At 40.9% G+C, this 25,604-nt stretch overlaps 2 protein-coding genes across 2 annotated transcripts in view; one reads left to right on the top strand and one right to left on the bottom strand.

Moving 5' to 3' along the window:
- The window catches only part of RTF2 (replication termination factor 2), a 24,462-nt gene extending 1,145 nt beyond the window's left edge, over window positions 1-23,317 (top strand). Inside the window, exons 2-9 of the mRNA XM_005423674.1 lie at window positions 206-300; window positions 972-1,065; window positions 1,753-1,892; window positions 3,028-3,106; window positions 17,082-17,195; window positions 19,996-20,050; window positions 20,142-20,234; window positions 21,863-23,317. Of these exons, the coding sequence (XP_005423731.1) occupies window positions 206-300; window positions 972-1,065; window positions 1,753-1,892; window positions 3,028-3,106; window positions 17,082-17,195; window positions 19,996-20,050; window positions 20,142-20,234; window positions 21,863-22,047 (855 nt within the window). The 3' untranslated portion in view covers window positions 22,048-23,317. The remainder of the gene's footprint in view (window positions 1-205; window positions 301-971; window positions 1,066-1,752; window positions 1,893-3,027; window positions 3,107-17,081; window positions 17,196-19,995; window positions 20,051-20,141; window positions 20,235-21,862) is intronic.
- Window positions 6,290-13,416, bottom strand: LOC102036034 (beta-1,3-galactosyl-O-glycosyl-glycoprotein beta-1,6-N-acetylglucosaminyltransferase 7). The gene is made up of 6 exons (XM_005423631.2): window positions 13,197-13,416; window positions 10,375-10,678; window positions 9,786-9,878; window positions 8,075-9,105; window positions 7,567-7,662; window positions 6,290-6,828 (listed from the first exon to the last, which is right to left on the bottom strand). Exons 4-6 carry the CDS (start codon window positions 9,048-9,050, stop codon window positions 6,602-6,604), a joined length of 1,299 nt encoding a protein of 432 aa, XP_005423688.1. The 5' UTR covers window positions 9,051-9,105; window positions 9,786-9,878; window positions 10,375-10,678; window positions 13,197-13,416; the 3' UTR covers window positions 6,290-6,601.
- Window positions 23,318-25,604: the final 2,287 nt, after the last annotated feature.

Below are 25,604 nucleotides of genomic sequence, written 5' to 3'. Positions count from 1 at the left end.
ATGGAACTGCCCAGGGAGGTGCTGGAGAACTGATCAGGAATTTTACCAAAATCTTTGGCTGAAGTTATTTTATGAATTAACTCGGAGTGCACAAAGCAGGTTTGGTAAGAAAGCTGGGGGTTTGATGAATGCTTCAAGTATGAGCTGATTTTATGCTTAAATAATGTACAGATTTTTTAACTAATGAGGTTTTTTTTCCCTCCAGGTTGACAAAGTTGCTGAGTTGGTGGCCAGGTGGTTTTACTGTGCCCTGAGCCAGGAGAAGCTGCGTCGGCCCATCGTGGCCTGTGAGCTGGGCAGGTGGGAATGCTGCCGTGGACTCCTCAGGAGTTAAAATAAAAAATTATAAATTCTAAATACAATATTAAATATTGTAAAATTAACTAAAATATATTAAATTAACTTTACATAAGATCAATTAAAATTATAAATATAAATTCTAAATACAAAATTAAATAATATGTAATTAATTAAGATGTGTTAAATTAATTCAGTATAAAAATATGAAATAAATTGAAATTATACATATAAAATTATACATCCAAAATTAAATATTATAAATTATAAATATTAATTAAAATATATTAACGTAAAAATTAATTTTGTATATTAAATATTAATTGTATTATGTATTATAATGTATTAGTATATTAAAATAGTTATATAAATATATAATCGATAATTTAATTTAATTTATTAGTAATTTAATTTAATTGATTCATAATTGAACTTAAATATCAAATTCTAGATCCAAAATTAAATAATATAAAATTAATTGAAATATATTAAAATCCAATCTAATGTATTATATAAAATATTAATTATATAGTATATTGTATTATAACATCATATTAATGTATTAGAATTAATTATATATAAAAATATAAAATCAATTAAAGTTATAAATATAAAATGATAAGTACAAAACAACATGGCCACCCAATATAACCACTGGGATTTTTCTGTTACAGGCTGTACAACAAAGATGCCATCATTGAATATTTGTTGGACAAATCCCCTGATAAAACCCCCATGGAATCTGCATCCCATATCAAGAGCATTAAGGTAACCCAGCTTGTGTTTCATGTGAGAATTAAAACAAAATGGTAAATTCCTGAGTCATGCTGTAACTATAGATTAAAGTGTTCAGACAACAAAACACCGTGGCAGAAATGTTAGGGATTGTTATCATGGCTCAAAAATCACGGGGAAAAAAGCTGAAGGTCTCACAGAATTCCCAGAATGACCAGGTTGGAAGAGACTTTCCAGATCATCGTGTCCAGCCCAGCCCCAGCACCTCAGGCAGACCCTGGCACTCAGTGCCACATCCAGGCTGTTCAAACACATCAGGGATGGTGACTCCACCACCTCTCTGGGCAGAACGTTCCAGAACTTTATCACCTTTCTGGGAAAAAACTTTTCCTGATATCCACCCTGTATTTCCCTTGGTGCAGCTCGAGGCTGTGTGCTCTGGTTCTGCCAGTTCCTGCAGAAAGAGCCCAGCCCCAGCTGAGCACAGGCACCTTTCAGGAGCTGTGCAGAGTGATGAGGGCAGCCCTGAGTCTCCTTTTCTCCAGGCTGAGCACCCCCAGCTCCCTCAGGGGCTCCTCTCAGGGTTTGTGTTCCCCGCCCCTCTCCAGCCCCTCCATGTCCTTCCTGAACTGGGGACCCAGAACTGGGCCCAGCACTGGAGCTGTGCCCTGAGCAGTGACCTCCCTGCTCCTGATGCAGGTTTGTGTTTTTCCTTTGCAGAACGTGACGGAGCTGCAGCTGGTGGATAACCCAGCCTGGTGTGGGGACAAGGAGAGCATCAAGGGGGACAAGTACGATGACCTGCAGGCTGCACGCTTCATCTGCCCCGTGGTGGGGCTGGAGATGAACGGCAGGCACAGGTCAGGGCTCTGCAAACTGCACACAGAGCAGGGGAACTGCCTGGGAAATGGAAATCAGGAGCTAACCCAGGGCTGGGGGAGAATATCTGCCTGGCTGTCAGCTTTCAAGCTTGAACTTTCAGAGTTCAAGAGGCTTCTGGGTGTCCTTTCATGGTACATTTAAGAGGAAAGATGAAAGTTCACCTTTTCCTGAATAAATTGAGATGTGTAATGAAGGAGAAAGGGCAGTGTTGGCAGAGAAAAAGTGCCTAAAGGTTGTTTGGGGGGTGAAGCACAGGAGATGGGATGTGACCTCCCTTGGAGTCACATCAAGCAGTTGGAATCATGGATTGATTTGGGTTGGGAGGGACCTTAAAGCTCCGGTGCCCTGGGTTTCCACACTCCAGTGCCACCCCTGCCATGGGCAAGGACACCTCCCACTGTCCCAGGGGGCTCCAAGCCCCATCCAGCCTGGCCTTGGGCACTGCCAGGGGTCCAGGGACAGCCACAGCTGCTCTGGGCAAGAATATTCCTGCCCAAAATCCCATCATCCTGCCCTCTGGCAGTGTGAAGCCATTCCCTGTGTCCTGTCCCTCCATTCCTGGTCCAAACTCTCTCTCCATCCTTCCTGGGGCTCCTCCAGGCCCTGCAAGGCCACACTGAGCTCACCCCAAAGCTTCTCCATGTGAACAATGCCAGCTCTGCCAGCCTTTCCTCACATTCTCTCTCTCCCTGTGCTAGGATCAGACTGGAGATGGATTCTCTGTCCCAACCCTGCAGTAAATCTGTATTTTACTGCTCTGGGGCAGGGAATTTCCTCACAGCCTGGTTTGGGCAGAGCAGCAACCTCTTTGTCACCTGAGGGATGAGGAGTTCACAGCTTAATGGTTGCACAGAATTTCTTCCTGCACAGAGGAATTAGCCAGGAGATACTCAAGATAAAAAACCAAAATGCCTATTGTGATTTAACGTAGCCAATATTTTTCATTCATTTTTTATATTGTGCAAATTAATAATAAATTAATTATCCACTTAACTATGCTGATGGTTTGATTAGGAGCAAGAACTTGTGAAGAAGGTGGGCTGTGACCTGCCAGCACTGCACAGATCTCTCCTAGTTCCCCAAAAATTATTGTGTGTTGTCTTTTCTTGGAAGGTTTTGCTTCCTGAGAAACTGTGGCTGTGTGTTCTCTGAGCGTGCTCTCAAGGAAATTAAAGCAGAAGTTTGTCACAAGGTGAGTTTTTGCAGCTGTGGAAGCAGTTGGGCCATCTGTGTTTTTATACAATAGCATTTGCTGCTCTAAAAAGGGAGTTTTTAATCTCAGTATGCAAATTGAAATGGAACTTGTGGAAGTTCTGTTCCATGATGGCCTCAAGTATTTCTTCATGGCCTTTTTAATTAAAAAAATATTCTAAATAATTATAAAAGTGAGTATTTTTGTTCTCAGAGTTATATTGTGCAGTAACTACTTTTTTTCCCAATATTTGGTACTAATTTCAGTTTTTTAAAGGGTTATTGGTTTGGTTCTGGGAGTTTTGTTTGATGGGTAATTTTTTCTTCCTGAATGCACATGGCTTGTGTTTTCTCAGTACCTGTTCTATGGTTAAACTGGTTGTATGTTCACGTTATGTTTTGTATTTTTGAAGGACATTGGGCATTGGTTTTTTTTTTATTTCTGGGTTGAGCCAACTTTGTAGAATTCTCAGCAGTTCTGTAAATTATTGTAGAAAATACTGACCTAATTTCACATAGCTGATCTCATTGTACAGTTTTTTTTTGTAGCTAAGGACAATGATAAAATAGCAAATACCCTTTTTTCCTATCACTGCTTTCATTATCAGCAAGATTTGTGGTGAGAGTTGCCCCACTTGGGCAGTTATTTAATTTCTGTGAACACCCTGATATTGGATAAAATATGGAGTATATTTATATTAAACAAGACCTGGGAAGGAAACACTTTTGTCTTGGTAAATTGTTGAATACTGTAAGGTTTAATCTCCTTTTGCTGCTTTCAGTGCTCATTTTGTTCTGTCCTAATGGCTTTGTTTCCTCTTGGCAGATAATCATTTATTTTTAACAAGGTTTTTTTGTTTGCATCTAAATTTTTGTTGATGGATAAGTGTAACCAGAGCACAAAATGCAGGAATGAGATGTTTTGTCCATGGTTTGGCCAGTCTGATAATTTTATAAAAACCAAATGAATCTCACATATTTTTCCCCTGGCTTTTTTTTTAGTAATGAGTATTTGGCATGCAGCTGGAAATTCTTCATAATATTCAGAAAGATTCTTCTAGAAATAATTGATATAATATTTAATCTCTCATCCTCTCATGGCTGGGTTTTGATGCACAAAGACAATGGTAACCAGCTCAGAGAACACACTGAGTAAGAGAGATTTGGCAGATTTTTGGGTGTATTCTGATGCTGTTCTCCTTCACAATCAAGAAGGGGAATAGAATCTTCTGACCAGGTTGCTGTGCTTTGTGGTATCTCACAGTTTGTTTATGTCCAAAGCACTAGACTAATTAGCAGCATTAGAAATTATGCTTTAATTTGGAAGCTGACTCTCTAAGAAGCTCCTATGGATGTAAAATATGCTAGAAGTGGTGTGGGGACAGGAATGAGGTTCTGGGATTGGTGCTGGAAGTCCTGCTGGGGGTCACTTTGAAAGTTACATTTAACTTTCAAAAATGTAATCAAAGATTACATTTTAAATGTACTTTCTTGGATCACTCCAGAGTTTATTTTGGACTTGTTTTCAGAGTCAAGTAAACACAGACTTGAACTAGTGCCTTAACTATTCAGCTCTGTGCCATAGCAAACACTTAACCCCAGGTTTAAGTTAGATATGAAGCTTTCTGAAATTTAGATATGAAGCTTTTCTGAATTTATGCCCAGGGCTGTCAGATCCAGAGCTGGGTGTGCAGCAGTGGTTCCAGGGTGACTTTGGAACTTCGGCTCCTAGGGCACCAAATTAACAAATATTTGCTGAGGTCTGATTGAGCAACTCTTAACGTAATAACACAGAATTCATGAAAGCTTTTCATGCGTGTTTCAAGGTGATGTGGTCATGGCAATCACAATAATGAGCTGAATACGATTTCTTATTACTTGGGAATGGTTTATTGATGATTTTCCTAAAATTTTGTTTCAAATCCAAAATCCTTTAAGCAAAGAAGGTCATGCTGCAAAGATATTCCAAGTCATACCAAAATTGTATTTTCAGAGGCCTTTTTGTGCAGGTTTTTTGCCTGGTTCAGTTTTTGCAAAAGGAGCCCATGATATACAGTGCCTGGCTATTGAACTTTTCATTTTAATTCAATTTGGAAGCGATGCACAACAATTGTTCTTTGTGGTGGTGCCAGGGGTGAAAGCTGGAGACTGGATTTGCTGCACTGATGGCAACAAGGAACCTGCCATTCTCATTTTAAAAGACATCACGGAGTGGATAAATGCTGGCAGTGCCCTACAGTGGACTGGAGAGAAATTAATTATGAATATTGCTGTGATTAGTACATGCCAGACACCCATTAGCTTCAGTAATGGTTTGGAGAGAGACTCTCAACAAGCTCAGCGTGAACATGTGCCTGGCTTTTATTTTCCTTTTCTTTTTTAGCTTTATTTCCCTCCATAAAAAAAAAAAACTATCTCCAGCAATATTTAGCCACAGGATAAGTCGTGGATTATCCATGAAACCGAGCACAGGCCTTTGGGTTGAATTTGTAAATAAATAGGGACCAGATGGCCTTCTTTAGGTTAAAGTTCATTTGCAAGAAATGATGTTTCCAATAAACTTGTGTGGGAAAATGAGGAGTAAAGTTCCAGCAACCTGGGAATAAGTTTGGAACAAGGAACTTTCATGTCCTGTTGTTGGGTCGTTTGATTTTTTGGGGAAGAGGCTCAATCTGTAGCCAGTTTTCTTCTAAAAACTCAGGGGTGTTTTGGGTGCATATTGAAGATTGCATTGAAATTGCTCCTTTTAAAATGTTTTTTATTTATTTAATTTTTATTAATTATTTGCAGTTTTTAATCAAGTGAGTTGTCCAGGTGTTACTGCACTTGCTGCAGGCTCTTTGCTTCTCTCAGTCAGGGATGGAAAAATGTTTGCAAAATGGCTTTTTGCTCAGTTTTCCTGTAATCCCTGGCCTCAAATCTTCCCTGTCTCCTTGCCCTAAACTCCTGCAGAGACTCAGAACAGACTTGGAGATAAACATGTGCTGCAGGATCCTTCTGTTATTAGGAGCAAAGCCTGGGAAGGGCAGCAGTGATGTTGCCATGCTACAAAATGAAATTAGGGATGTGGCTGGCCATGGGAAACAAAAACAACCCCTCACCCCCCAGTGGCACGGGCTGTGTCACAAGCTGGTTTTCACTCATGTACAAGCTTTGAAATTTTAGCAGAACATTTCACGAGACATTCAGTGGCCATGGCTTTAATTTGTTATTTCTCCGTATTTTATCTTTGTTCAGTCACTGCTTCCATTTTATTATTTTCATGCTTTGGCATGAGGAATATTGATGTTCCAGCTACATAAGTCTCTTAATGGATGATGAACTTCCCCCCTTGATTTCAGGCATTCTTTGGGAATGAACCCATTGCTACCAGAATAAATAAACCCCGTTTATGTGCAGGATTGTGCTTTACCCTCGATGCACAGTGCAGCTGTGGCTGTAAATATCCACATTTTCTGCTGTTTCCTGCCCAGGATCTGCTGGGGAGGGGCTGGGCTCACACATCCAGCTGCATGTTGAAGGGGCTGTGCTCCTGCAAGCGCCAGTGCTGCTCGATGGGCACCTGAGCCTGGCGCAGCACCTTGAGCCGCAGCAGCAGCTCCAGGCACTCCAGGGCCAGGGGGTTCCTGCCAGCCTCAAACTTGTTGGCAAACAGATGAGGGGACTCAATAATCCACTGCAGATCCCCCAGGCCATAAATGCAGATGTCTCTGACGTAATGACCTGCAGAGATAAATTGGAGAGGTGTGGCAGCAGCGGCAAGATGAGCGGAAGCGTTTTTTAAAAAGAGTTTTTCACCTTGGGATTTCTGCATAGAAATGGAGCTGGAGGATAATGCCACAATATCACAAAGATATTTATAATGTTTATGTTTTGCATAAATAGATGATTATTACCTCCTGCTGTTTCCCTGCCATGTTGCTCTGCTTAATAAAATCTTGTAGGTGAGCATCAGATGTTCTGAGCTCCTACTGGGATTCCCTGCTCAATCACACCCGGGCTCAGCTTGCACACTTGGGGATTTTAATTATTTCTGCATGCTTTCCGTGTGGTCAGCACTATTCTGTCTTATTGTTGTTCAAATTGAAGGGATTTAAACCAATGTTGATGAAAGTTCCTGACAAACATCCTTGTCAAGTAAAGCCCCTCCACTGAGAAGTGAACAGACAAAGTAGTGCATTGGTAATTAGGGGCTGAAAGAAGGATTGTCAGTGTATAGATACTGTACTCTTATCAAAATATATAAAATATGTAACTAATCTATTAATATAACATATATATCAAAATCTCTTTAATTTTATATAGTGCAGTAATTTATAGGGTGCCTTGTTTTATTTAACACTTCCAAAATAAATTATATATGACCACTGAGGCACATTTAATAGGGGCCTTAAGTAATATGTAATCAATTAATGCTCACCAGTGAATGAAATTTAAGTTCATGATCAAAATTCACGTTACCTTTGCAGCCTTTGTGTGAGAGCCCTTCTTGATCTTTCCATTTAATGGCTCTTAGGTCTCCTTGCCAACCTGCATTGGGTGTAGCCCCTGGAGCATCTTTCAAAACAAAAGGCTCTGATAAGATTCTTTTCTACTTATTACAGGGCAAATTTTCACTGCTGGACACTTCTTAACTGCAGTCACATTAAGTATTTATTTGCTGATATTTATGTCATAAGAACAGGTATCATTCTCAGTATTATTACTTTTTAAAATTTCTTTAGAGCAAAAGCTTTCATGAAGCAAAAAACTATTTAACCAGAATTTTTCCAACTCCTGGTCTGCACTGAACTAACCATTTCCTGCAATCAAGCTTTGTTTCTCAGCCACCAGATAGGACTTTTCAAAAGGGCAGCAGCAAAGCTGAAGAAATGACTTTATTTCTGCATTTCAGAGCTGTTCAGCTCCGAGCTCACAGCCTCTCCCTGCCCTGCTGGGCTTATTTGTGGCAGAGATGCCCAAGTCTTACCAGGTAAACGATTGAGGGTGACCCAGTAGTGCTCATCAGGGCTGTAGGTGTCCCTGGACCACTCCAGCAGAGCTTTAGCCCGGGCATCACTCAGTGTGAACTCCACAAAGGCCTTGCTGAGGATGTAATAGGCACTGCCAAAGTAGATGGTCAGGTTATATGGGGGCTGAGCTTTCCTGACCTTTGCTGGGTACACGTAGGGCACTCCAGAGTGCACAAACTCCCTGTAGCTGACCTCGGTCCTGTGCTTCACATGCAGGGGCTGCACTATCCCAGGAGTGATGTTTTTACCATTCCACTTAGTTTTTATATATTGTATGATTTCTTTATTTGTTTTCAGGGGGTAATCTTGCCCACACAGATTAATAACATAATTCCACTGAACTTTGGATTTAACGAGGTCTCTCATGCAATTAATGTCAGCTTGTAATCTTGAAAACCCTGCATAAACAACGTGTTCTCTTTTGGAGGAAATAAAAATATTTTCAAAGCAGTTAACGATGTTCTGTACAGCAGTTTTATAACCTCTGGGTGACTTTTCATCAATGTGGATGCAGTAAATATTCTGAGGCATATAAATAGCTCTTAGCAGCCTCACAAACATTTCCAGCTCCTTGTGAATTGTAATAATGTATGCCAAGGAGAAATTTCCTTCTTCCTCTGACAGTGGTTTGGTGATAAAATGCAGAGTCTTCAGAACTGTGGAGCAGCTGCAGGAAGTCTGAATGCAGCTGAGGGCTTTGGGCTGGTAGGACTTCTGACAAAAGTTTCCAATTTTAGAGGCTGCAGGTTTCCCCACAAAAAGAGCCGAGCAAAGTTCATCGGGGTAAAAACCACACTCTGCTCTTTTGACCTGGAATTTTTGGTCATCTGACTCGTCATAAAGTGGAACCGTTAGGTAAATGAAGGTGTAGATGAACATACAGACAGCAACACACACTAAAAATCTTGATTTCTTTGCATGAAGTGGGTTCATCTTTCACTTCCAGCTCCTGTCTTCTTATCATAGTCCAATTAAACATTCAGATCATCTGAAAGGAAAAGTGAGATCGAGGGAAAGAACCTGTTAATTTTTTTAATAGATGCCACGTTAGTGCTGCATTTATAAATGTTGGGATTACTACCAGGAGGAGCTGTGTGTGCCCACACTGAGTGCACTCAGCCCTGGGAATGCAGAGCCACGAGGCAGGAATTTTGTCTTTCCAGGACAAAATGATCTGAAAATGATACAAAAGGACCCAAAATGGCTTTGAATTCTTCACTGCTTGACCAAGGGGTCTCAGCCCCTCAGGTGGGAGATTCCTGTGCTCAGAAGTGAGCTCGGAGTGCTCAGGAGCAGCTGCTGCTGAGATTTCCTCAAGGCCTGGGAAACTTGAAGTTCTGCCAGAGGATCAGAATTCAGTAAATTAAATCAACAGAAATTTTATTAAATAAACAGAAGGAAGAGGCTAAAACGTAATCCACGAAATACACTGGGTTTTATCCTTATAAAGTCAGCTAATGTTTCTGACTTGGAGATTTTTATTTTTTTTCCTCTGACATCTTCGTATTTGAGCTTTGGAAAACTGAACAAGGGGACAACACTCATTTCTTATTTTTGGTATTTGTGCATACCCTGAGATAAGGACACAATGCCAGTACTGGCATTCTGAGATAACCAATTTGCAGCAGTATTAGCACAGGAGTTTTTCCATTGTGGATTTTTCCTTACCTTTGCCTTGTTGAACAGTCAGAAGAATGAGAGTGCAGCAGCCCTGAATCCCACAGCAATTACATGAAGTCTTTATCCTTGAAGCACAAAATTCTAGAGAAGAATACCAAGGAGAAGGTGCATCAACTCCCATTGAGCTCAATAGTTATTTTTTTAAAAGATTTTAAATTTATTTTAAAGGTAATTAATTTTCTCTTCTTTCATTCAGTGACTTTTTGAAACAAAATTTGCATTGAAATATTTTACATTTTGCAGCTGTCAAAATCATGAAGTATTTGGCTTTACACAAGAACAGAGAAAAATAGATTTTTGTAAGGATAGTTTCATTAGAAGAATGCTGCTGTGGTTAGAAGGCTTGAGATTTTCATTAGAAAGAAGTGGAAAATACTTTTTTTAAATAAAAAAATCAGTATCTCCCTTAAAAGCTTGAAAATAAAGAGGCCATTGTAGTTAAAGCAGCAACGAGACATAAAATTCAAAAAGCATCAAGAAAACAAATTGAAACGAGGGAAGGCATCCTCCATATTCTCACATTTTTAAGATCTTATTAGGCTGTTGGGAAAGAATGTATTTATCTTTTGCTCCTTACTGGTATGCACTGGATTTCATGCTGGAATGGTGCCTCCTTCCCACTGAGCATTCCAGAAAGCAGAGCTGGCTGTTAGGTGCAGGGCTCCTCCATTTTCCTGGGATGTTCTTTAGGCAGCTCAAAGGAAAACAGGAGGCAGTCAGCTCCCAGGAGAAGATTTTTGCCTTGGAGCTCCTCAGGGATCCATTTACTGGGTAAACAACCTTGATGGGAGCCTTCCATCCATCCGAGCAAAAAGCTGCAGCAAATCAAGTCCGTGGCAACCTCTGGATGCTGTGCAGAAAGCAGGAGAGCAGGGATGCCACTGCAAGGGGAAAAGCAGGATTTCTGCATTAAAAGTGGCATTAAATCCATTAATTTCATTTTCACAGAATCCCCTCTGTGCCAGAGCCCAGAGGGGTTTCTGTGAGGACCATGATGTACATACCCAGGGGCTGGATTTGGGGAAACACTGATTTCTGTGGAGCCCTAATTACCCTCATTACACAATACTACTTAAACTTACGAAGAAGAAGGTGAAGAAGGAGGTAAAAAAGAAGGACTACCTTCTGCTCTAAAACTGCTGTTTTGCTTTATATACATTACTATATTCTAAAACTTGAAATTTGAAGTTTTCTATGTGACATTACACACTTCTATTCAAACTACACACATAGAATCTCAGTTCTATTATTTAATTTTGGAAGCTTGCTTTATGGCTTCAAGTTAAATGTAGTGTTCTCTTGGGGGTTAGTGTCTGGTAGTACAGAAAGTTTAAAATTCTTAGCAGCCAGGGTTCTAACAGAGCTGGACTTGGACAGACTTTATTCTGGGGGAATAACTCACAGGAGGAACATTGAGATTCCTCTGAATTAGTGAATGTCATGAGATCTCTGGGGTGTCACAGGGAAGGTTCATTCTGAATGTAAGAATTACACTAAAAACAGCAGGCAGCTGTAAAAATATTTGGGATTTTATACCTGATTAAATATAAAACATCTGAACACCAAGATTGTGGGTTCATCACTGTACACATCATTTACTTGGGGGTTGAACTCAGTGATCCTTGTGGGTCCCTTCCAACTTGGAATATTCTCTGAACCTGTCCAGAATGAGGGTGCTTGGCAGGTTTTTTTCCTTAAATATATTTTGGACAGGTTGCAAAATGTAATTCCAGGGAGTCAAGCTGTAAGCTGCTTGTTTCATACCCCTGAATTTTTATTACCCTGCAAGTAATAGCTTCTGGGGCTGTTTCGGGCTGTTAAGTGCTTGCCATGGATTTTTTCCTACTGGACTGTGTGACATCTAGAAATTGTATTTTTATGGCAGCATAAAAGTACACAAACAGCCCATAATCAGGTAAGAGGCAGCAATCCCTCTCCAGTGTTAACATGTTTATGGGGAACTGCAAGAACAGAATTTGACATCTTTCAGCCTTAGGAGGATATTATGGAATGAAAGCTTTTTGGTACCAGACTTAGAGCTGGAATTGCAGCTGTCAGTGCCACTGGATATGAAATTTGTTGTATAGCAGGATTCTCTCAGCCCTGTCTGCTGGAAGGATTTTTATCCCAAATTTCCTGCTGCCCTTGAGGAGCAAGAGATCCCACTGGGAATGTCCACTGTCCATAATGACCCTGCTGGGACTGTCTTGCCCTTGAGTCTTATTATGCAAGAGAGCCATGACAAGTATTTTCTGTTAGCAGAATGTCTCTGAAACCCAGCATTTCTTACCTTGTGCACAGGTTTTCTAAATCTGGAGGATGAAGTTGTATGAATTTTTAAAACTCCTGTGAGTAGAGTGTGACATTCTTGGAATAAAAGAAAAAAAAAAAAGCAGAGATTTTCAAGCACCTTTGTGGATGCTTTTAAGGGCATTGCTGAACAGAAAATTGTTGTAAGCCTAAGATACTCCATCTCAATTAACAAAGTAAACTCCAGAGGAAAGGGGAATTATGATGATGCCTGGAAAAAGGCTGTGAGATGTCAGCTCAGTTCATGGAGACCCCATTAGCACAGACTGTGCTTCTTGTGGTAACAACTCCTTTTGCTTTTTGCTGTTTCTCCTGCCATTGCATTTAGGACTGCATCACTGCACCTCGAAACCTTCTGGTTTCTCTGTGCTCTTTGCTTTTACCTAATATTAAAGTTTAGATCAAGTTTGCTTCGTATGACCTTGTAATTTTAGTGAGACAAATGACTTGGGAATGTTTCATCTTCTAATAAAATGCTGGAATAGTATTAAATACTTATTTCAACTTTTTTATAGCTAATTTTTGTTTGTTTGAAAGGTATTTATGCAGGCATTAATGTAGACATTTTATAAACAAGAGAAAACTAATTCAATCCTTTAAAAAATGTTAAAATCAGTTCTTTTAAATGCTTTTTCCATTGCTTTGGTTTTTTGTTTAAAAAGGGGTCAGAATATGGAGTCTGCTTCTGGACTTTGAGATGCATTGAGTAAAAACATTTCTCCATCAAACCCGCTTATTTAAGTCATTATTTAAAAACACTGCGTAATTTGCATATACAGCAAATTTATGAAGTTTTAGTGTTCGTCTTTGCTATTTTCCCTCTTTTCTTGTTGTTTTTTCCCCTTGTGCATTTGACCTCACAGTAATTTAAAATAAAAAACAATGAAAGCTACTTAAACCCTTAAGTTCTAGAGCTGTAAAAAAAATAACTTGCATAAATAGTGTGATTTTTATAATACAATTAGTATTAATGACCTCCATCCTTCGTAAAGAAGGAAAGGAAATGTAAAGCTTAGTGCAGTGTTTTCTCAGTAAAATGACCACTTTACATAAGGAAAAAAAACCAAGAAGCAAGTGATGCAGCCTTACCTGGTCCAGGAGACGGCAGCATAATAATAAAAATAATACTAAAGATGATTTTGGGGCTCATTGTCCTTCAGCAGGGCCGGCGGTGCCGTTAACCATTAACGGAGCGCTCCATCCCGCAGGGCTGTCCGGGAACGCTGCTGCCTTCCCGGCAAAACAGCCGGAACGGGGCTAGGAATATCACCCGGGGCTGGGAATATTACCTAGGGCTGGGAATATCACCCAGGAGCAGGAACAACGCTGTGTGCGCCCCCTAATCCCACCTGAGCCCCACGAGCCGCGGCCGCAGCACTGGGAGCTGCCTCCTCCTCTTCCCCCTCCTCCTCCTCCTCCTCCTCCTCCCCCTGCCCTTAACTGTTCGCCTGCCGAAACTTTCCTGTTCCAGCAGGGAATTGCTGCTGCCGGGCATTCCCAGTGGCTGGCAGCTGAAAAGAGAATAAATCTCCTTGAAAGGGATCTCTCTTGAAAAGAGAAAGATCTCCCGGAAGCACAGACCTCTCTTGGGAGAAGCAGCTTAGCGGAAGTTAGAAAGAATTAAAGTGTAAGTTAGTGAAAGAATTCAGTGTGAGTGCCTCTTATAAATGGAACAACCTCTGCAAAACGGGGATCAAGCCCTGAGTGGGCCGAGGGGATAAGAAAAAAAGGGTTTGAATGGAACTGCTGGCACTTCTGCAGAACAGGGTCTGGCCCTGGTGGGGAAGGAGAAAAGGAGGAGGTTTAGGTGTGACTGCTGTGTCTGAATGCTTCTGTGAGCAAAGGACCAGCCCTGCTGGGCCAGGAAAATAAGAAGAGCTGATAGAAAATGCTAGAAAAACAGATAGGTGATGAATAGGAAACAGAAGGACATAATAATTATAAATCACAGCTATAAACAGAATGTAAGTCTTGTAGCAGTAAAGTGAGGTGTGTGTGATAAATGTGTGTGGTGGAACCGTGTGCCATGTTTGGAACCCTGAGATAAAGAAATGACAAGTTCTGTAAGACCCCAGCCCTTCAAACTCTAATTTTTAGATAAGCAAACAAACAGACGCCAGAATTGTAAAAGTATAAAAGTCTGTGTGAAATGAACCCCAGGCAGAAATGCACCAGGAGGTGTTAACCCTGTGTGTTCTCTGGTGTCAGAAAGGTGTGCTGTGCTTTGCAGTACCTGCTGTGGAGCAGATTGCTTTGAACCATCCTTCACACACACACTGTTTGCTGCTACAGCCTTTTAAACGTTCTTTAATAAGTGGAAAGTTGAACTTAAATGTGTTGGGATTGGGAGGAAACATTGTGATAAAAATAGCATGTTGGTCAGAAATAAACAGAGAAAACCTCAAAGTAAGTTAAGGCGCAGCTGCAGGTATGACAGGTACAAAATTATCACTGATTTTAGGAGAAACTCTGTAAATTGAGGCTTTTTCTTGAACTGGTTTTGAAGCAAATGCTGCAGCTCCTGAGTGGAAGTTCACATTCTGTGAATCACTAGGTGGGAAATTTCCACTGCTCCCAAGTTGTCCTTTGCTCCCTGACCCATTGCATGGCTGGGTTGGGTGACAGTGTAAGAAAAACATGTTCAGCAAATCTCACACTCCTGAACTTTCAATGGCTAAACCTCTGGAAAATTCTCTCTCTTAAAACAAGTTTTAGTTAAATGTGGCAAACAAGAATAATCTTTAATACACGAGCTTGTGTGTGGCTGGGAGATGAACAGTGAAATGATAATGATCTTCCTAAATGTCCCTGTTTGAAGAGGGACACTCAGGTTGTGGCCATCCATGTCCCATATCCTGGTGGGAATTGTGCATTTCCTGGTAATAGTCACGTTCAGGAGAACTGCAGGAATTCACTGTTAAAATGTGGGAAAGAGCCTTTAGGTTTCTCTGAAGACACCAGACTGTAACACTGGTGTGAATATTTAGATATGAAAACATATCTGCCTGTTGTTTATTTGTATTATGTTAAGACTGGAGTAGTCATGCACAGAACTACATTTTAGATGCCATAAAAAAAATAAATGTGTCCATGTAGTTTACAGCAAGAAATAATGTACAACTCTTGTCTTAGCTGAAACTGTAAACTCTAGAATTCAGGAAGTCAAATTAAGAGTTCATTACTACTTTAAAAATCCTGTATTTTATAATTTAAGAAAGATAAAAACTATGTAATTTAGGAATGTGCTCTATTCAAGGTGCTAAGAACTCAGCAAGTACCTTCATCTATATTTAAAGGCCCAAGATAAACAAGGCACAGCAGAGGAGACCCTGTGATATCATAAAAGAAACATCTGCCCCAAGACCTTAATTAATCAGAAGGAAGAAACATCTGGATTTGCAGAACTGAAACTTCTTTCTGCTTTTTATCTCATTAAGATGTTTGGAAGAGTATGGTCTCTGACATAATCCAATGTTGTCATGGCAAAAAATTTTTTTTCAGGGAATGGAAAGAACGCTGTCCTCATTTCCTTGTTTCTTGTAAATACTTTTCAGTTTTGAACAATTCTGCCTGTGTTTTCTGGGAACCTGAATTTGCTTACTCTTTTAGAAATGCAACATTTAATGAAATTAGTCTGCTGACAAAATATGTTTGAAAAATGATGTGTTAGGAAACCACCCTAGAAAAGAAATTGTGGGGCTTCTATAAAGGAATTTGCGGGTCTTCTTTAGAACCAAGTCAGCTGCCAGCTCCTGCCTCAGAATGGAGACTGAAATTCTTGATTTGACTTTCAGTTTTGACAGTCAATTTCTTGATTTTTTTCTTCTCACTCCCAAGTGTGAGATCACACCAGGTTGGGATTTCTCCATGAGTAGAAATGGAGAAATATGGGCTACTCCCCCATTTCTTGGGTGTGACTGATCCTCTTCCTGCCTGCTGTGCCTCTCTCTAAGCCCCGTGTCTCCTCTCAGTCTCAGGTTCATTTTTGAAGCTGTGCTCAGCACTTGAGCAAAGTCCTGCCCATATGTCCTTTCATTTGTTTAATTCCTACTGCAAATACAGGAGTAACCTTTCTAAACCTTCATTTAGGAAAAGAAGAGTAATGGCAGAGGCAGGATTATAAATTAATCTTGCAGATTAATAGAAAGCTTCTGCATTTAACAAGATAACAACAAAAAGAAACCAAACCCAAACCAACCAACCAACCAAACAAAAAACCAAAAACCCAAAACAAACGAACAACCCCTCCCCAAAGAAACCCAAAAAAAAAAGCAAATTGAGATCTTAGACAAGAAAACATCATGGTCAATGGGCTGGTACATCAAATTATTGCAAATGTGCACAGGAAAACATTTGTGCCTTCAACCATGAAACATGTGGAGGTACACAGAGCACATTACAGCCATTATCCAGATTAATTTATGAAAGTAGTTGGAAACTTGGGAGTGTTTGATAAATCAGATAAGGGTATGGTCTCTGTGATACAATCCAGTGAGGCAGCAAGGCAAGGGTAATGAATTATTCTGCTTTTATGACTCCTTTTTATTCCCACAGTAAAATAAAAATAAACAAACAAACAAAAAACCCAAACAAAAAACCCCTTCACGTTTTCCTGTCTACCAGTTGAAGAGAAAAATTTGCTGTCTGTTCCACATGTAGAGGAATAACATGTTTGCTCCCATCAGTTGTTTTTTCTTATCTCACTAAGGTGAAAGACAAATTCAAGAGCAGAATGGCATCCAGGTCTTAATCAGATGAACTCATAACTAAAAATCAGAAAGTACTTTTGGGTTTAGCTGTGGGGTTCAGTAAATTGAGTAGATGCTAATTAGGAATACTTTAAGTACATTTGTGCCAGTAAAACAAGGAACCCATGAAAAGAAAATACACAAATAAAAGAATTAGTTCGGAGCGTTGTTTATAGGAGACAGAAAAAGAAATATGCAATTTTGTCCTTTCTTTTCTTTCATGAAGTGTGGTGTTCCCTTTCAAGAGGAAGATGTGATTGTTCTTAATGGTAATAAAGAGGATGTGGAAATTCTGAAGAAAAGGATGGAGGAAAGAAGACTTAAAAGTAAATTGGAAAAGGTGAGATTTCTATACATTATTTATTATAAAGTTGGAAGAGTTCTTGTCTGCAATGAATCTGCTCTTAGATTTGCTGATCTTTATAAAGATGGAGGAATTTACTCCATGAGCTGTGCTGTATTTAAACACTACTTTGGAAAGCAGTGGGGGGTTTTTTTGTGTGTATTTGGCCAATAACATCTTGAAGTTGTACATCCTAAACTTTCTCCTGACCAGCAGGAAGTGCCTTGTGCACTCAAAATGGGTAAAATGGAACAATATTTTGTGGTTTTCTTGAAATGAATTCATTCTAGTAATGAGCTACATCATCCCTGTATTTCTTGTGGCAGTTCCTGATGACAGCATCAGTTTTTTGATCTTATAAAATAAGATGTTTTTTATTGGCCTCTGTCAGAACCAAGATGCTGGGGTCTGTGCATTCCTGGGCTGGTGCTGTAAGGGTGTGGAAGTTGATGATGTTTTGTGCTTCTCCCAGTCCTCAGCAATCACTGCTCCCCTAATTCCCACCGTGCTGCTGAGGCCTTTGCATTTTGATGTCTGCCCAGGTAAAATGCAGTGGAAATGAAATCCTTGCAGCTCTGCCCTGGGAGCTGGGAGCTGTTCTGTGCTGCTGAGCTGTCAAATGGCACTTCTGCATTTGGGGATTTTGTCAGCACTGCTGTTTTCCCCTGAACTCCCTGGAGGATGCCAGAGCAAGCAAACCTTTAGTGCTGACTCAGTTCAGGGTGCTCAGACTTAGCTGGATCTCAGGAACATAAATCATAAATCATAAATCATAAATCATAAATCTGATGCTTTCAGCCTCTGAGACTTGAGATGGAGGTTTCATCCCTTGATTTTGCCATGCAAATATTTCCCTGGTTTGTTTTCAAACAAATGCTTGTTTACTTGCTGGGGAGCATATGATTCCTTCTCATCACAGGGGCTTTATTCATCTGTGCCAGTGCAGCATCACTGGGCCTGGGCAATACATCAAAAGGATGCTTTTCCATAAAAATCCTGCTGGTCTGCTTCCTGTTGTTCATAGTCTCTGCATCTCATGTCTGATGACTTCTGGCATAAGAGTGATAATCTCATGGTGTCTGTTCAGAGGGTTTTCTCTTTTTTTTCCCCTCAGTACTCGGTAGTTAAAAGTTTGGGGTAAAAAATACATTTATAATTTGTTGCTAGACTGTTGCAGACCTCAGCAGATGAGTGAGTGGTTGGTTGCACTTGGTTTGCTTTAGAAACAGGGCCCTAACAAAGCACCTGTAGCTTTGGAGCAAGTAATTTTGAATAATCTGGAGGGTGATGCTGCCCACAATTTCTGCCCAGCTAAGTGCCTGAGTGTGCAGGGCAGTTGTGGCTTTAGGGTGACAGCACAAAAGGACACAGTGCCCTGCTCCTGGGGCTCTGTGCCCTGGGGGAAGATGCAAATGGCATTTGTTTGGGTAGTGGAGAATTACAGGATAGGATTTGCAAATCTCAGCCTCAGGTGGTGACCTTGGTGCCCCAGCTGCTCCCTGCAGCTGGAACCACCTCTGCTGTCCCTGCACTTCTGAGACCTGGGAGCCCCAGTGCCAGTGGCAGCACAATTCCCACTGTCCTGGCGCTGTTACCCAGATTTCCTGCTCCCTTCTTTCCTCCTTTCCTCCCTTCAGGCTCAGTGGACCTGCTGTGTTTGGGGCAGGAGGCACAAACCCCTTTTCTTTATGCCCATGAGACAAAACCTCAGGAAGATGCAGCTGGGACCAGGATACAAAATGATTGAAGCTCAGCTGTCACTGTGCCCATACTGAAATCTCTCCAATCTATATTCTGCATCCAGAGTTACAAACAGCTGGGAAATGACTTTGCTTTGTGAATCCACCCCTAGAAAAGATGGGAATCCCCTGCACTGGGGTTTTCCAGGTGCCTGAAGGGCAGAATGGACAGGAGCTGGTGTGTGGAAGGTTGGATGGGATGAGCTTTAGGGTCCTTGCCACCCAGAGCATTCCATGGAGCTGCCTCCAGCTGATCCTCTGCCACCCCCTCCTGGGTCAGCTTTGCAGCGACATTTGCTGGGGCATTTTCTCCTCTGCTTCACAGCAGGGGTTCTCCTGAGCTTTAGAACAGAATTAAATGTATTTATTTTCCTTGAGTCTGTGCAGCTGCCTTACAACATGTTCACAATTCAGAATAATGCTAATGACTGTTACAGTGCATCTTTCTTTTTATGTAATCAAAGCCAGTAATGGGATTCTTCTTGTTTTTTCTGTTTCTTAATCTGTACAAACATAAATTAATTTGGAAAATCTGCTGCACAGATGCTTTTCAACAAGTTAGATTAACTATTTGCATCTTTTCTTCCCAAGCAATCCTGCAGCAGAGGGTTCAGTTATTGGCAGGTACCCAGGGGGGATTTTTTTATGGACTAAACAAAATGGAGTGGATACAAGATTCCAGATTCTTCTGACATTTTTATTGAAAAACATCTTTATTTATTTCAATTAATTGTGTCTTATTAATGTTGTGCAATTTATTGTGCTGCTGGGTGGGTTCAGATGATCAGTTAATGAGAATAACACACCCCCCTTTCAAAGTATGCAACCCAAAATATTAAATCCAGACAAATCCAATTTTGTCCTGCATAGTTTTCTTTAATGCAGGGTTCTCAAGATTATTATTTTTTCCATGTAGAATAATACCAAAAATGTGGAAGTAAGAGTTCTACTGGGTAAGAAATAAAAATGTTCTGAATTCAGTTGTGTGTCTATCAAATACAAGTTGGGAGTTTTATCTCCTTTCAGTCTGTTACAGATTTCTGCTTGTGTTGTTTCAGAAATCAAAGAAAGGCAAGACAGCAGCAGCAGCTGCTCAGCAAGAGCCCTCTGCAGGTAATATTCTCCAAATTCTGTGTCACCTTCTGAGTCCTGAAGCTGTCAGGATTTCATTTTTCTGTTTTTTGAAATTTATTTATTTTTTTAGATTCTCCAGGTCCTTCGAAAGCTAAGAGTGGAAAGGATTGTGTCAATTCCAGCTCTGGGGAAAACAGGCAGATAATCTTCACCAAAAGTTCAGGTTAGTGGTTAATCCTGATGTGAAAATGGGACCAGATTTGCTTGTTTGTGTCATTCTGATATTGCTTTAAGTTGGGAACTTGACTTCATGAGATTAGAGATTCTTATTTACACACTGATGGGTTTGCTGTGTCTGTTTTCCTGGCTGTGATGTAGTGGAGGAGAATTTACAGTTTCCTGATGCACAGTTGATCAAAAACTATGTTATGGCATTTTATTTGGATGACTTTTGTTAAAAACCCCTGAATATTTAACTTTGAATCCTCTGTTTTACCTGATAATTTGCTGTGAGACCTTGGGAATACTGGAATAGAGCTTTAGGATGAACTGATGAACCTACAGCAGCCTTAAATCCAAAGAGTGGTGCCTCCTCTTTATTTAATTATTTATTTATTCTGCTATTTAATGTCCCCAGACTGATATTTTCAAGCAGAATGGGTACATCTTTAAGGTCAGTCTGAGGTTTCTGTGGGAAGAATTAAACACTGTACATTAAAAAATAAGAATAATTGGAAGAATCTGAGAATGATGATCTGTAGATAAACTGGGAGAAGCTGAAATTCCATCAGCAATGCCTGACCTGCCCTCTACTGTCTGCTTTTATACAGGAGAGATTTCTAAAAATATTTCATCCCAGATGAAGAGAATTGCTCCTGGATGTTGAGCAACCTCGTAATGCTATTAATATTAAAGAATTTTTTATTTTCTGAGGATGTAAAAAAAAAAATGCTTTTTGAAACTGTTTCTGTTGAGGTTGCACACTCAAGTCTGTGAGGATTTGGGCTGCATACACAATTCTGTGAGAATTTGGGTTTCACACACAATTTTGTGAGGATTTGGGATTGCACACACGATTTTGGGGTTGCACATGCAATTCTGTGAGGATTTAGGGTTGCACAGCCAATTCTCTGAGGATTTAGGGTTGCACATCCAATTCTGTGATGATTTAGGGTTGCACACCCAATTCTGTGAGGATTTAGGGCTGCACACCCAATTCTTGGCAGCCCCTGTGCCTGAGTTTGGCTCAGGATGTTGAATTTCTGCATTTGTTTCTCTGCAGCAGAGACTTGGCTTTTTCAAACACCATCCTGCAGCTTGGGAGATGAAATAGTAAAAAAAAAAAAGGTATTTTTACGATAAAATACACTGAGGAAAATGGTCTGAGGAACAGAGGATGGGCATTTCCCCACTGCAGACATCAAATGATGCAGAGCATTGTTGTTGGTCATAACTTTGCAAAGAATGAAGGGAGCAGAGGGATTCCCTGGGGAAAGGTGTGGCACAAGTTCAGTTTTTGGCATTTGGGAGCTGATTTCCAAACAATACTGCAGGCTGCTGGGGGCTTTCTTGTTGCCAAACACCAGAGCTCATCAGGCATTTTTCACTTGGAGGAATAAATGTTGTCATTTCTGAATTGCAGTGCAAGAGAGTTGCAGAATTCCTCTGAAGATTTCTACATGTATTTTGAGTGTGAATTCTAAAAGCTGTTGCATCCAGTTGTGGGAGATATTTATGAGAGAGCTGAAAAATGCATATATTTAAATTTTCAAACGCTGTTTTTCATCTTGATTTAACTACCTTTGTCCATTGTAAGCTGTCATGCTTCATTGTGTTCCTTTTTCCCCTCAGAGAATGGAAACCCATCAGTCCCAGGAAAAGTCAATAAAGCTCCATCCAGCAGCACCAAGAGATCCATTGCAGACAGCGAGGACAAGTCTGAGGCTTACAAATCTATTTTTACAACTCACAGCTCAGCAAAACGTTCCAAGGAGGAGTGTTCCAACTGGGTTACTCACACAGCTTACTATTTCTGAAACAATGAGGAGCACCCCTGGCTCCTTCCTCCCCATGGCTCTCTCTGTCCAGCTCTGCTGCAGAACTTCAGTGCTGCTCTGCTCCTGGCTGCAATTCCTCTTTGTAAGTTGGTTATAAACCTGTCCCTAGCTGGAGAGCCTGTGCCAGCTGCAGCTTCTGGTGAATAAGAAGCAGACCAGCAGAATCCATGTTGTAGCAGCAGATTTCATTCTGAAATGTTGGAATTTTTGCACAAAAATTCTCCTTTTCTCCTCCCAGTTGGATGTTATCCTCAGTCACAGTGTCCTCAGGAGGAGGAGGAGGAGGAGAGGAGAAGTTCCTGCTCTTCTCCTCTGTTCATTTGTGCCACAAAATAATTGTGTAATTACAGCTTTCAGTGTATTACTACAGAATTCAAACCCTCTGTAACTTTATGACAGCAAAAATAGAAATAATGCCTTTTTTGTTGTGTCAAGCTAACTGGGCCCTCAGTAGAACTCTATATTTCTAAAAACTTCTGCAGATTTTTTTCAAATAATTTACCTTTGACAGAGTAGATGAGACAGTCATGAAAATGTTTGTGCAACATCCTTGTCCATGTTGTTGTAGCCAGTTTCTAACAGCAGAATATTCCCTTGTTAATGTCTGAATCCCATAACACCCACATGGAATGACCAGAGGGAAGGCTGGAACTTCTTCACTTTCCTCTCTCCCTCTTTTAAAATGGAAATCTGCTTTTCTAATCCTGGCACAAGCTAACCAGAATAGAAATGCAGAAACTAGGAGGCTTTAAAAACCACTGCACAATGTTACCTTGTTACCTTTGTGTGTGAAAATGATTAATTATCTTTGTAATATAATTTTAAAAGTGTCCCCATTTATAATTGGCAGTAGTTACCTGGAGATTCAAATGCTGTGTTGATATTTGCATAGGTGGTCTCCATGATTCAAACAGCTTGAATGAAACTGCTGGGAATTTATTATTATTTTGATAGGTATAATTAAAAATTGGTTTGCTGTAGAATTTCTATGGTGGTAAGAATTTTTTGTTTCCCAGAGATGTGAGCACATCAAACAGTTTGAGGTTTGCTGGAGCTTCCAGGAAGCACTCAGGCACATTTTGTATGCATGGCTGGGGATCAGCTTTGTTCTCCTTGTTCTGTGTTCTTTTCATTATGATCCTTTATTATTTGTTGCTTACAGATAATGAAATTTCTGCACTAAAGGTGTCCCATAGTAGGGTTTTTATTTGCAGTTTAATTCTGTTTGATAGCACATGTTAAAATCCTATTGCTGTTTTATAGGACTGCTCTTCTACTTCCAGCAGTTATAAATCCTAAAGGGAATTATTTAATGCTTTTGATTTAGTTAATACTTTGCTAAAATACACGGAGAAACATAATATTCAGTTTACTTGTCTTTGTTAGTGATAAAAAAGGCAGAGTCCAAGCTGTTGGTCCCAGGTTTTCCTCCCCACTGGGCCATAATAGTAACTCTTTTTCTTCTGCTCTGCTCATCTATTAAAACAAATTCCTGCCTGATTCTTCCTGCACCCCTGGGTTCATCAGCTCTGCCTCTCTGCCAGGGCTGTGTCCAATGTTCCACCATCCCCACCTTACAACATTTCTGGTTTGTGGAGGTGTTTGCAGTGGGGGCTTTTCCTTCCCTTTACAGAGCTCCAGCTGGGAAGGAATGTGATTTATTGTTGGCATGTGGAATATGAAATCTGGTTGGAATATGAAATATTTGTGGCCTGGGATGCAGTTCTTGCCACGGCTGGTGGCAGACAGGAGCCCAGAGTGCCACTGGTGCTGTTGGCAGCCCGGGATGGGCAGCGGGCACTGGAACGTTGACTTGGCAATTTTTAATGGATTCAAGGGAATAGTTTGCTGCAGGATGTTTGCTTTGTTGTGGTTTGCTCTTTGTTGCAGAGGGCAATTTAATTTTCTTTTAATGTAGGAGAATTTGAATGTTGGTGAAAGTTGAAAACTGCAGAAGCCTTAGAATGTGAAATCTGTGTTTTTTGAGATGCCACCCGAGTCTCTGGCAGCCCTGCATCCATGGGGCTCTTCTGGGGAATTCATGGGGCAGTTTTGTTTCCACGCTGCTCAAGCCTTGGCCTCTCTTCTGAAAAGCTCAAAAAAGGATCCAATTAGTGCCAGTTGTATAATTGAGGGCTGTTTTTTGGTGTGGAATTTGGGGATTGGACTGAAGTGCAGCAAATTCCTTCTCACACTGGTGGTGAAATCTGGCCCAGGTGTGCACAAGGGGAAGGTTCTGTGTCCTGAATCACCATCCTGGAGCTGCCTGGCTGCCATGGGACAGCCTCAGTCCTTTCCACATTGCTGCCTCTGCGTCCCAAAACCTGAGGGAGTTCCCACACCCAGCCCATCCTCAGTGCTCAGAGCTGCAGCTTCATTTGTTCTCCAGCTGCCACACCATGAGATCATCACATGCCACTCAAAGTGGCCAAAAAAGCTGAAAATTCCCTTCAAAACATGATGCCTGTTAGATTAAAATATTTCTTACTAATGTCCTATTCTTAGCTGAACTGAACAAACAGAGTTGTCTGTGCGTGTCCTGCCTTGCTGTGAGCCCAGACCCCAGTGCAGTTGGGAGATTTGCTTCAGATTCAGACCCTGCCAAATAGTTTCTTGGTTGCATTTAAAAATAAAAAGGCTGTTTAGACATTACAATCCACAGAGGGTCTGAAATCAGCGTGTCCGAAGCTGAATACAAATCACAGACAAAAAGGGTTTTGTTGGGAGGGTCACAAATGGAACTGATTACTGCTAGACAGTGTGGATTTCCTTCTGGAGGTCGGAGCTGATAGAATTCCTTCCTGACAGCTAGAAATTATAATTGAGTTGGGTTTTTTTCTGTGCTTCAAACTAAACCAAGCTTCAAAATGAGTAAGAGGGATGGAATCCAAATCCATCTGCAGCTCTGCCTATAAACCAGGGTTTTAATCTGAATGTCCATCCAAGAGCCCAGATCCTGGGGAGGTGCTGCTGCCAACGTCAGAGCTGTGGCTTTGTCAAGCACTGAACTTCTTGTGGATCCAAGTATCTCTTACAGGTCAGTGACAGAATTCAATTTACAGACTGACCACAGATCTCACTTGGGAAAGAACCGGTTTCATTATGGCTTTGAGTAAAATGAAATTCTCTTTTGAAAACGTTTCCCTGCCAGCTCTTTGTGACACATGCAGCAGAGCCCAGCCTTTGTGTGGGATCTCTGAGAGGTTTTCTCACTGCTGGAGAAGCCCCTTCCCCTTGCAGAAATGTTCAGCTCTGCTGCTTTTTCCACCCAGTTTTTCCCTTGTTTCCTCTCATTTGCCTCTTTCTTTCTGCTGCCCTCAGAAATTTCCTCAGTGATGGAGGAGGGCAGGGAACAGGGAATGATGAGGGTGATGATGCTCTGGTTTTTCAGCCCCTTTTGCTCTTTTGGAGCTGATCTGCATTTGTCCTGCAGCCAAGACTGGGTAAATTTTCTCCTTCTTCCAGGTCATGTCCTGAATGTGACAGCAGCTGGAGTCAGGATACCCTTGGAGTTTGTCACTGCTCCATCAGCAGGA

Source organism: Geospiza fortis, unplaced genomic scaffold (assembly GCF_000277835.1).
Source record: "Geospiza fortis unplaced genomic scaffold, GeoFor_1.0 scaffold361, whole genome shotgun sequence".
Taxonomy (NCBI): Eukaryota; Metazoa; Chordata; class Aves; order Passeriformes; family Thraupidae; genus Geospiza; species Geospiza fortis.
The sequence above is the reverse complement of the archived record's forward strand: the minus strand, read 5'-3'. Positions and strand labels throughout refer to the sequence as shown.